General features: G+C 28.9%; 2 protein-coding genes across 2 annotated transcripts in view; one reads left to right on the top strand and one right to left on the bottom strand.

The window, feature by feature from the left end:
- HELRODRAFT_158712 (hypothetical protein) overlaps positions 1–1,335 on the top strand; it is a gene marked incomplete at both ends in the record, with an annotated part of 2,927 nt that extends 1,592 nt beyond the window's left edge. The window contains one exon of the mRNA XM_009010712.1: positions 1,258–1,335. Within this exon, the coding sequence (XP_009008960.1) occupies positions 1,258–1,335 (78 nt within the window). The remainder of the gene's footprint in view (positions 1–1,257) is intronic.
- Positions 1,336–5,398: 4,063 nt separating this feature from the next.
- The window catches only part of HELRODRAFT_105246 (hypothetical protein), a gene marked incomplete at its 3' end in the record, with an annotated part of 8,619 nt that continues 1,297 nt past the window's right edge, over positions 5,399–12,720 (bottom strand). The window contains exons 3-7 of the mRNA XM_009010711.1: positions 9,175–9,453; positions 7,665–7,775; positions 6,421–6,522; positions 5,918–6,056; positions 5,399–5,739 (exon numbers count right to left, since the gene is read on the bottom strand). Coding sequence (XP_009008959.1) covers positions 5,399–5,739; positions 5,918–6,056; positions 6,421–6,522; positions 7,665–7,775; positions 9,175–9,453 — 972 coding nt within the window. The remainder of the gene's footprint in view (positions 5,740–5,917; positions 6,057–6,420; positions 6,523–7,664; positions 7,776–9,174; positions 9,454–12,720) is intronic.

Raw genomic sequence — 12,720 nt, 5'->3', positions numbered from 1 at the left:
TTAACCCCTTTGTTAAAAACATAAAAAGGTATGGGCATTTATTAATTTATAATTTATCAGCTATTATACAAAAGTTTCAATGCTTTCAGATAAATGTAAGACGTTATTTTTATTTTTAGTATTTTTTATTTTTATATTGATAAGTTTAAATCTAAGTATTGTCAAAAGGATATGATGTATTATGTATTTTACAAATTTTTTATCTGCAAATTTAACAAACATTTATTTCATTAAAAATGTAAATATTTTTGTAAAATGTTTTGAAAATAATTTTCTCAATAATAATTATTTTTTATTACTCTGAACTTCACTGCACTCCAACAGTATTTGAGCATAATAAATTAGCAATAATAATTTTATACATATACATATTTTTTATATTATGAAATATAATAATGTTTAATTATACTAAATAGTTGATTGATTTTAATTAAATTCCATGTCGATCAGTTTCAACTAAGTTCATTATATTAATAGTATTTTATGCAGGGTCAGTAATTTTTTTTGTTTTTGCCATTTACGTTTTTTAAAATTTATGTCTTCATATATCACTTAGTCCATTTATTTTCTTTTTTTCAATGAACAACTTAACAATTTATTGGAACATATTGTGCCTTGATTTTTAGCACCACTACATGTACATATAAAATAACGGTTAGCCTCTAGCTTCTAGCATCATCCAAAAGATGTTTCATTTTAGAAAAATTGAACAAAATGTATAAATGTCAATAATAAAAATAATCCATTTATTTGCCAAAATCCTGAATCATAGTGATTAATTTGTCATTAAATTCTGAATTAAACCTTTATTTTATAACATTTGTTCAGATTTTAAAAAATTGACAATTTTATGACATTGAAGATAACTGCACTTGTTATTAATCCAGGTGGATGAATGTATGTATCAAAGTGTATGTGTAGTAGATTCATCCAAAAGATGTTTTATTTCCAGGACAATTGAGCAAAATGTATGAATGTCAAATATTGAAATAAATATGAACATCCTTACATTTTGCCATAAATTTTCCGGAATTAAAATCTAAAATCATTTTATTTTCAACAAACAACCTCTATTTGATAACTAAGTCGATAGAGACGAAAAAAGCGACTTATTTAAATGTTATGATATAAAAAAACGAAAACTTCGTGTAGGCGATTAAATTTAAATTTTAAAACAGTAAAACGAAATGTCAACTACAACGAAGAAATGTTTACGCTCAAATTATTCTATTCCATAGAACTAAAAAAAATTATCAGCCAGGAATTGATTCTTGTGCCATATCCACTATATCCATGGATCATACCAATGAAATGATTTTTGAGAGATCATCTTAAACACACATTTAATAAAAAAAATATATATGTTGGTTAATAAATTTACAAAAGTTTTTCAGAAGGGTTTTTTAATAATAATAATAAGAGGTAATAATGTTAGAGGCTGTTTAAATTAAAAAACATGTTTAAAATAATCGACTGTTTTAATTTACCATACTAAAAGCGAGTCAGCTATGCGGTGGTTAGCACTGCTGTACCGCCACCAGCTTAAACACAAGAAAGCTTACGGTTGCAATCATGGATATAATATATATTATATATATCCATGGTACAATGCCTCCTGTGCTATCGAGAAACACTTTTGTTTCTGAAACAAGATGATCCACTCCACGAAGAAATTTTGCAACTTTTTTATTAAAATTGTGTCACAACTGTCTTTTTTCAAAGTCTATTTATACATCCATGTACGTGCAAATTTTCGTTTATTTTGATCATTTAATTTTTAGTTTGAAACATTGACATACCTCATTCATAACATTAAAACAAGAATGCAGAATATTTATTGGATTTTCATTTTGCAATGACTCAAAATTCTTCAAACATTTTTTGCTCTGTCTTGCTTGGTCCCAAAAATAAATAAAAAATTGAAAATGTTATGCAAATATAAACATACATGAACGCGTACAGAAATTGATTCTCACGTTTACAAAATGAAAGAATATTTAATAATTTGAATTTTCCAAGTAAAAACTATTAGAAATGATAAATTTTAGAAGAGAATATTATATAACTGAAATGCTGAAGATCTTAAATTTAAAAATATAAATTTATGTGGTCAGAAAATTTTCTTGATATTATCCGATAAGTAAATCATTCAATTCTTTTGTTAGGCCTTGGAACAAGTTGTCAATGTCGTCGAAGACACTTTGGCAATTCAACTGATCAGTTTGTGGAGTTACTGCATGTTGCGTTGCATTGTGGCTTGACTTAGCGGATGATACACTGCGCAAATTCGAAACAAATACAAACTTAATATCAATGATCAATTGGGTAGTTTTATCTCAAATTGAAAAACAACACGAAAGGTTTAAACAAAAAAATTACAATGTTGATGATGCTTCAACTTTTCCATTTCTAATAGAAAAAAGTTGTAACATAATATCAAAAATGTTACTAAGACAATGGAACTGTTTGAATTGTTATATCAAACATTATTATTAAAATTTATTATAGAAAAATTGTAATAATTAACATTAAATAACTATTTAAATTTTTCAAAAGTACGGCAAATAATTTTTTTTAAATATTTACTTTTGTTTCGGTTTGGCAGGAACTTTTGGTTTGGGCTTTACCAATGGTTTTGCAGGGCTACCTATTGTGAAACAGATTGTGTATTTAATTAACAGATATTTAACAAGAAATTTATTTAAAAAACAATAAAGAAAGAATGAATAAATAATACAAGTTAGTTTTGGGCTAGACGTGTTTCGTCTCTTTAAGGGAATTATCATTTAGTTATTACGATCTTCAACTTTTTGCAATATAACACTTTTACGTGTCATCGTTATCGGTGATTTCTCTGTTTCTGAATTTATTAGTGGTAAGGATTCCAATTGCAAGTTGTTGAATATTTATTATCGAATGTCTTTGTTCTCTGAGTATTGATTCGGCTAGTCGTAATTCGTAATGGTTGTTATTATAATGTAAGATTTCAACATTGTTGTCCAAGATTTGCCTAGAAATTTTAGTTTTGTGTTTCTCTTTCATGTGATTCTTTGTAGCACCAGCTTGTACGTGCATCGTGAGTTTTCTCCGTGAGCCGTTGAGTATTCACATTAAACAAAGAATTAACACTGTAGAGACACAGTACATATATACTTGAGTATCTGGCAACATACACAACATATCAATTCGAACACCGTAGATGGTGTAGGAATATCGAGAAAAGCTTTTTTGTTCTATCATGCTTAAAATAAACAAAAATTTTGGTTTTGAACTCAAAAAACTTGACAATGATTTACGATCTACCGTTAAAAAAATCGAAAGCTAACTAATGTAGAACATGCTGTGATTTTCATCAATAAATGCATTTCTGAGAGTCACATTCTAATATATATATTATCGGAATTTATAAATCCGGTTAATACCTGGTTCGCTGTTTTTTGTTTTTTTTTAATTATTGTTATTATTCAGTAGGTATTGTAGTTTTGTTCATGCTTTTTTGTTTTTGTGAAACAGAAAAGTGGGAATTCGTAGTGAATTTTTCGCTAGTGGATAATTGAACTATGTTTAAGATAATTTTTTTCATGGAGATAACATATTAGCGATAATGGCGTTATTAAATAGTTGTTAAATTAATTATTTAACGATTATTTTTTGTGTATAAATGTTGTGTGACGGTGGACTATCCGAAACAGCGCTGTTAGCCTCACCATGCCTAATATTTTAAATAAATATAAATTCAATAAATCCATGTGTTGAGTGTTTAATAAAGAAAGTCATTAATGGAAAATAGGCATTTATCTTCGATGACGTTTGCATAAAAAAAACCTCCTTCCTAAATATGTATACATATATATATATATATATATGTTGGTAATAGACTATAATTTTTACAATATTCTATAAATTCTACCGAATGTTTGGCGTTAATATGTTTGTAGTTCGTTTATAACTTTTACCGAATGTTTGGCANACAACAAACATTATATATATACATACATATATATATATATATATATATATATATATATATATATATATATATATATATATATATATATATATATATATATATATATATATATATATATATAAGAAGATACCTAAGTGCTGATCCAAAATCTAAAACTCGAAAAAATTTTAAAGCTGGAAATAATTAGGTAAGAAACACAAATGCAATGAAAGCGGTTATGCGATAACGATAACGTATAAAGTAAACAAATATTGACTCCTGAGGACAAATATAAATACTAACCACGATATCAAAACGGTGATAGATAAATGATAGATATATGAGTTTTCTATATCTTTGGTTAAAACCCATAACATGAATTAAACTACAAAAAAAGAAGAAAAAAAAAATTACCATTTGTATTTGCACCGAAATTTTCATTTTCAGAAGATTTGTTTTGTCTTTGTTTGATTGTTCCAACATTGTCGTTAGCAAAAGGTAGAGTATTGTTATCTGAATAATAAGACAATTGAATGGTTTGTTGAGGGGGAGAATGCAGCGGTGAATCAGGTGATGGTGACACAACATTTGCAGTAAGTGGCATTGAAGGAAATTTATTTTCTGGCTCATCAGTAAGAGGTTTTGTCCGACTCAATCCTTTAGCCAGCGGTGGCAATTTTGCCTCAGGTGATTCATTGTAAAAGCCTTGATTGTGAGCAGTCATCTTACACGGACTGTTTTTATTGCATTTGTCTACTTCATTTGTAGATTTAACACAATTGGTTTTCGACAAATAATTTAAATCGCTTTTTATGGAATTTGTTCGCTTTGGTGGTGCTGGTGGGTGAGATTTTTGAGAACAATATTCTGAACAAATAGTGCTGAGGTTGTCTATTGAATTGTGTGCTAGAAGTTTTTGGTCTGAGGGATTATGTGCATAAATTATATTAATATTTTCAATTTGATTCGGCGTCGATTGGCTTGCAATCAGTTGACTTTGACAGGAATTTTGTCTCTTGAGAGTAGAAACAAATGATGGTGATGTTGGTGTGTTTGCATTGACATTAATTCCAATTACAGGACCTCCACTAGCTCGTCTAACACGGCTGCAATTCGGCTTCGGAGCAACTTGTGGTCTCATTTTTATACTAGGAGATGCAGAAAATGGCTGAAACTGAGGTGCAGGTGAAAGAGGTGGCTCGTAACTACAAATTGAATTAGATAATTCCTTGGAAACGTAAAATATATTGTTTGTGGATGATTGATTTGGGGACACCAAAGAAGAATCATTCAATAAAGTTGTGAAGTCTTTAGAAGAACACCCGTGAAACGATTCATATTTTGATAGTTGTTTACTATTTGAAGCTTCATCATCTAATTGTTGTTGTGATGATTGCTGTTGTACAACAGGCCATGATCTATTATTCACCTGTTAGTAACAAATTATAGTTAAATAACAAAATTATTTATGTGATTTGGTAAAAGACAAACCTGTATAGCGACAATTTCAGGAGCAGGAATTTCTATTGATTTTAAGTGGACTATTTCTGGAGACCTTAGTGTTATTGGCAACTTTTTTTCTTTATTTCTATTTTTTGCATCAATTTGCTCTACAATCAACTCATGACACGCTAATGGACTATTTTTTCTGAAAGATTGCATGGAATTTTCTAATTGAAAAAGATTGTTGGGAAATGGGGTCGTTGTTGAAGAATATGACGATGAAATTATTTTACTCGCGTGAATTTTTTTGAGTTTGTCTATAGCCAAAATTATCTTTTTTTGGTGGCCTAAATGAATTTTATAAAAGTAAAATTATAAGATCAAGAGTTTTGTGAAAATTGTATTGCCATTTTTATTGAATATTCAAGCAAAAAAATTTAACAAGTTTTTCAAAATGTTAGTTGTATTATTTCGATATCATAGTACATTTTTAATAACTTTGTTAAATGAAATGAAAAAAGTAACCGAGTTGTTTTATGCCAATATCTTCCAAATCTTCCCAAGTGATTTCCATAACTTTTTCAAGGTTTGTATAGTTTTCTTTCATTAAAGTGTCATAATAGCACTGGAGATGAATATATTGTAACCATTCTTGTACGCTGGACTGCGATTTGCAATATTATATTTTTCTGCTATATATTTTGATTCATTAATTTTTAGAGATCGAAAAATTGAAAATAGTAAGATAAGCCAAAGCGAAATGCTTTCGTACTGATACATTCTCAATAACGGTTAATGACACTAGGTCTACTAATATATTGCTACATATTTTTCATAATTGTTAATTCTTAAGTTTAACTAACATAACTATTACATACAAAAAAATATATTTTTGAACCATTTTTGAAAACAAAAATTTAAATTTTATGTTCATTGTTTTTATCATGGACTGGTCATAATTTTTATTACTAGATTAATCTAGAATTTGATGGTCAAAGAACGCATTTCATGAAGATGTAAATAACAACCGGCCAGAAATTTGGTATACCATCAGGGATCTGCAGTCTGCTTATTTCTATTGCCAATCTCTTTCTGACAGATGGAAATGTTATTCCAATTGCTGTTAAATCCTGTTTTTCAAAAAAGAGATTAAAATCTATATAAATTTTTCGTTATGTGTGAGAACTTTCTTGGGAAATACATCGAAATACATTTTCAACATTTTTTTCAATATTTATTTGGGGCAATCGAATGCTTTTTGAAAGTTTTGATATAATTGGACATCGTTTAACTATTATTGAATTTATATTTTTTAAATATCGTGTAAATGTTGTTTTAAAAAAATTATGCAACTCGGAGCGCCTAAAACTAAAACAACAACCAGTAAGTAAAAAAAGCAACGACTAGAAAATATTACATTTATCTGGAAATAGTGAGAAGTGGAAGTTATGAGACATCCTTTATTCAGAACGGATTATTATCATTCTTGATTTTTGTTTGATTTAGACTCAACTTCAATTTTTGTTGTTTAACCTTAGCATTACAATTTTTAGAATCTACTGGTTTGCGATAAAACATCAAATCATTTGTAAACTGCTATCTTCTTCTTAGTAAAATCATGCATTATTTATTATATATCTGTATTATAACATTTTTTAGTGGTAATCGTATAATTTTTCTGCAACTTCCCTAATTTTAACGCTAAAGCATTTATTTCCATTCTCAAATTTAAAATGTTTGCGATTGAGTTTGACCTACCTACTAGCTGTAGGTTACAACATTGTTTATAAGTTATTCAGTGCAGAAGCACTGTCATCCTATTGCAAGTTCAGAAAAAAGATAATTTAAACTGCTTGAACTTGAGCTGCTAATTTTCTTGTCCTTTTATTGTTTTGATGCCAGTCATTCTTAAACATTAGGTTTTATTACTAGAAGCATGTGCAATATCATAAAACTTTTCCAATGAGAAACTGAGAAACCGCAACATAATGGATCGGTGGCTAAAAGTTCCACTCCATGTTTTGTTGTGAACGTTTTGTCGTATATAAGAACAAAAAAATTTCAGTTCCACTAAACAAAAGCAATGTTTTATCTTAAACAACCAACACGTTGCATGTTTTAAATCTGAGAAAACAATTATTTTGTTAAAAACGACCAAATATTTAAAAGTATTATCACTCAACTGGCTAATCACTTTTAAAGAACAGTTTCTGTTATCAAATGAATGCCTTTTACATAATTATGAAACGAAGTAAATAACAAGGCGGGCTACCTCGGGTGTCATCCTGGATACTGTGTGCATGTCGTAACCGGACTGCAGAAACAGGTGGAAACAGTCGGTCTGGTTGATACTTTCCAACCATTTGTACAACAGTTCTGCTTCCTGGTATATAAATCATATTAGTGTGTAGATTAATATCAAACATAAGTTATATGCTTAAAATTGAAATTTTTATTTCATTATGGCGATCGAGCTTTCTAGTAGCATGTAACTGCGAATTAAATCTGTGTTATATACCATGGTTAGTAATGACAGAGAACAAATAAAAGTAAAAAAATAAGCTGTCGAATTAGTTGAAAGCTTTTAATAAGATGTGATTAATAAAACTTAGGAGTGAAGGTGATGTACAAAAGAGCGGTAAACTTCATTGTGCGATTTGCGGCAATTTTTTTAGTGTTTTGCGTTACATCTAGGACAAACACTTAATAGCCGGAGCTGTAAAAATATTAATCAAGTAAATTATTTGAAAGTGGTGTCGGCAAGAAAAACTACTCATTGAAATAAGAAGACGCAAGCCATCAAACATTTACGGTCAAATGGAGAAAAATATTTCAAATTATTCTTAGTTTGTATAAAGTGGTAGAATGAGACATTTTGCGCACCAACTAATTAACAAATTTAGAGCGCATTCCAATTCTTTTTAATTTAAATTAGCATATCAAAATTTTAGGAAATAAACATAGGAAAAGCAAAAATGTAGTGAAATAACATTTGTTAATATTTTCCAACAATTCAGAGACTAAAACGAAATAAATTTTGAGAAAAACAACTGGGTTAAGTATTCCATGCCACTCAGAAAGCAATTCACTTTTAACATTAAAATAAACTAAACAATCCCGAACAATTAACGCTGTACTTTACTGCATCGGAGAACGTAATTAATTGTCATGTTTTGTTTCAACGTCAGTTTGCTGTTTAATGATATGATTCGTTCCAGCAATGAAAGTAATGCAAGTTTTGTTTCAAATTAATACGTATCAATATTACGCGAATGTTATTTGACTACACTGATGTATTTTAGCTTTATTATTCGTTATTCTAAAAAATTAACTTCCAAAAATATCATGCATTGAAAATGAACAATGATATTATTATGCCAAAATAAATTATTTTTAAATTACTTTTGAAGACGAAACAATAGTTTTATCGTGAGCTGTTAACTCAACATTAACTCTAATACTTTTCAATAATTTGTTTTAAAAATAATTTGTTTAAAAATCTCACAAAGAAGATTATTCTTACAATAGTGCTAAGCTTCATAAGTTTTTAGAATGTCCATTATTTATGTCTATAATACTATTTTCTTACCACAAAATTAATTTTTGATAAAAGATTTGTCAGAGGATTTTATTCAAATTAGAAAATTAAATAGCTGAACGATTGGTTAATTAAGTCAATTATTTTTAAATAATAATCTATGTATTATGTTAAATAATTTAGTACCTAATAGAAATTGTCATGAACATTGCTGAAAGGACACGGTATGAAGAAATGAGCCAACCTTCCTTCCTTGCTGGTACAGATCAGCGGTCCCATGTTCTTGAGCTGCATTCTCGTCAGTTTCTTCATTCACACACCCGCCATTCACACTGACGTCTGGACTTTTCAAACTTTGCAATGCAAGACGTTGGGCTGATGGCGACGTTGACGTACCCGATGCATTACTCTGATTTGATGTGCGACGAACTGCTGACGGATGGACTGAAGAGGTCGTTGCTGCCAATGGAGGAGGCTGATGATGAAATTGGTGGAACGGATGTTGCAGTAATACTCCAGCGCTCTGCAATTATATATATATATATATATATATATATATATATATATATATATATATATGAGTGTGTGTATTTTGTGTGAGTGTGTATATAACAAATATAGAAAGCCAGTTAACAGCTATAACTAGCGCAGAAAATAATCATCTAAATGCACAAATCCCGATGAGAAATAATTTAAATATATATTTATATGCAAAAAAAAGTTTCTGTAATAATTTTAAATTTGTAAATCTTATTACGCCACTTCATAAAGATTGTGGGTGATTTTGTTTTTAAATATCGTACGCTGAAGCAAACGAGATGAGAGCCGTCGACAGGGCAAACGCCTTCAACAACTAACGTATGCAACGACTACCACGCATGCATTAAATCACTCCATTTAATTGTACATTATTGATGGAAAAAGCTATATAATAAATTAAATACAAATAAACTAATAAAATAAACTGAATAGATTATTTCTCTCATTGATATGCTTTTGTAATAAACTAAATAAACAGATGAACTAGAAAAAAATTATCAGAATGACAGTCCAAATATTTTTTATAATATATCTGAATTGTTATAAAAAATGCTTAGAAGGCCTGCTGAGATCAACAACAAAGAACTGAACGGAGACTCACACAAACTTGTTTACAGTTATAACATTGCTTGTTCCCCATTTGTTTCGTTATTGTTCAATTTAAAACAACAACTCTATTTAATTAACAATAAAAAATTCAAGAAAACATCAGGCAAAATTTGAAGTGTTAACGCATAGGACATCTCATATAAACAAATTAGAAGCTGTTAGGCATTTCCTATCTTAAGAACACAAATTCCATTCTCATTAGCAATGATAATGGCGATAATTACAATATTGTTTTTGCTTCATTAGTGAGCGCCACATTCAAAATGATCTGTGGGTTTACTTCATATTCTCATTAAATGTTGATATTTATACATATTCAAAATAAGCATTTTGACCAAAAGTTATTTAACGTTGACAGAAGATTGTGATCATTGTGACCAGGCACACCCAAGTTCAATTTAATAATGTTATGGTATGTTTCGTTATGTTACATTACGCTATATTGCATTATATCGTGTTTATATTATGCAACATTGCCATCACATTACAGCACATCCCATTATATTAACATAAAGCTAGCGTTTTTTATGTGTCGCCAGTCTGGAAAACTTGTTAAAATTTAAAAATTATTATTAATTTAATTATTTGGCTCATTTCAATTTAAGAGATCGTCATTAGCACAATTATGCATGATCTGAGCGGCGTGATGGTGTAGAGGTAGGGTGCCTGGCCTAATGTTACAGTGACCGGATTCGATTACGAAAAAACCCCGCTTATCATATACAACGTGTGTGCTGTGTTGCTGTATTTACTGAACTGGATTGATGCCTCTGGAATATATATATATATATATATATATATATATATATATAAGAGAGGTTAATAATGATATAATATATATATGATTATATATATATATAAGAGAGAGTGGTTTGTAATGAATAAAAAAAACTAAAATTAATTAATTCAGTTACTGTTTAAATGAAGGTATAAGTCGATTTTTAGTAAACGGCAAGTAGGTGGTACAACCAGAAAATGCAGACTCCCTTAAAGGTATTATATTTTCCAGCTGCTTCTTCTTCTTCTTCTTCTGCTTCTTATTCAACAAACAAGTGATTGAAACATTTATTTAATGTTGTGGTCACTCCGTCCGCAAATTTAATCATGATTCGATTGTGTTGTGTTCAATTTGTATCAACTTTTATTACTTTTGCACACGTACAGGTATTAATCGCTGAGTGTTATAACAAATCAAAATGCCAATTAACACACGATAACTCTCTCTCTCTTTTTCTCTCCTCTCTTTCTCTCTCTTTCTCTGCTATCTGTCTGCCTTTACAAAGTAAAGTAAAGGCACTGCATTGTATTGCATCATATATGGTCTTCCAGCCTTTAAAAAATTATCAACGACCAGTTAGAAATTCGTTAGATTTTTAGCTAAAAAGTCGGTAGATTTTATCAAATATTGCATGTATATATCTATATAGTATATGCATATTATTGTTACCAAAAAGCATAAGGCAAGATATATATATATATATATATATAATACATATATATATATATGTGTGTGTGTAAGGCAATATATTATATATATATATATACCTAGCAAGTAAAAATTTCTGGTCTCCTAGTAATTTATTATTGTGATATTTTGCTGAATAAAAGATTGTTTCAATATATATATAATATTGTATAAATTCTACCGAATTGCTGGTATTAATCAATGTAAAGTTTGTCTTTTCAATCTTCCTTATTAGACTTTTCTGGAAATTGTTCAATTTGTTGAAAATAGAATTATCCAAGTTCATCATGAAAATTAAAATAAATTGTTGTTATCCGAATTCATCATGCAGATAAGGGCTCATTTCGACTTTTCATAGATCATCTTCAGTGCATGTTTCTATCCATCGCTAGAAATTTGGTAGATTTCATATATTACTGCATTAGTTATATATATATATATATATATATATATATATATATATATATCAGAAATGTCAGAAATGCAATTATTGTGAAAATCACAGCATGTTCGGCACGTTGGTTAACTTCCAATTTAGCTAACTTTTTGTATATATATATATGCAGTCTTATTCAGTTTCCACATATTCAACTTCTTAACTTTTATTCACTCATCTTATATGTTGTTGATTATGAATAAATTTTAAAACTTTTGAAATATATATATATATAACCTTTGTTACTAAATTGGTAACAAAGGTTAAATTAAAAAAAAAATAAAGTAATCCAGAAAGGGTTGTTTACTCATAAGTATCCCATTGAAAAAGTAAATACAACATAAAAGGAAATAAGTAAAAAAGCCTATCATCGCGCTTACATCAGCTTCTTAAACGTATGCTAGTTTGCGCGTTGGTTTCAAAACCTTATAAGCGGTTTTCAATAGATTAATTGCCCAATTAATCCCAAATTTGCAGCTCTTTCGTTAATCGCGATTATATTTTATTAATCAAATACATTTCTTTCCACATGACACAGGATGCTGTAACGGCGGAAAACAGATTTTGTCGTGTCATGTAATGATGATGTGAAGTTTGGGGTGTTTTTCAAATCATTAGCAACTAGCGATTGAAAAAAGATAAACGTAATAATTCTTTCGCACACTATGTACTCATATACAATATAATGCTCGTTTGTATTAAACTCTATTAAATATAGTTTTTGCTTATCAGTCATTAGT

This window comes from Helobdella robusta (assembly GCF_000326865.2).
Source record: "Helobdella robusta unplaced genomic scaffold HELROscaffold_1, whole genome shotgun sequence".
In the NCBI taxonomy this organism is placed as follows: Eukaryota; Metazoa; Annelida; class Clitellata; order Rhynchobdellida; family Glossiphoniidae; genus Helobdella; species Helobdella robusta.
The sequence above is the reverse complement of the archived record's forward strand: the minus strand, read 5'-3'. Positions and strand labels throughout refer to the sequence as shown.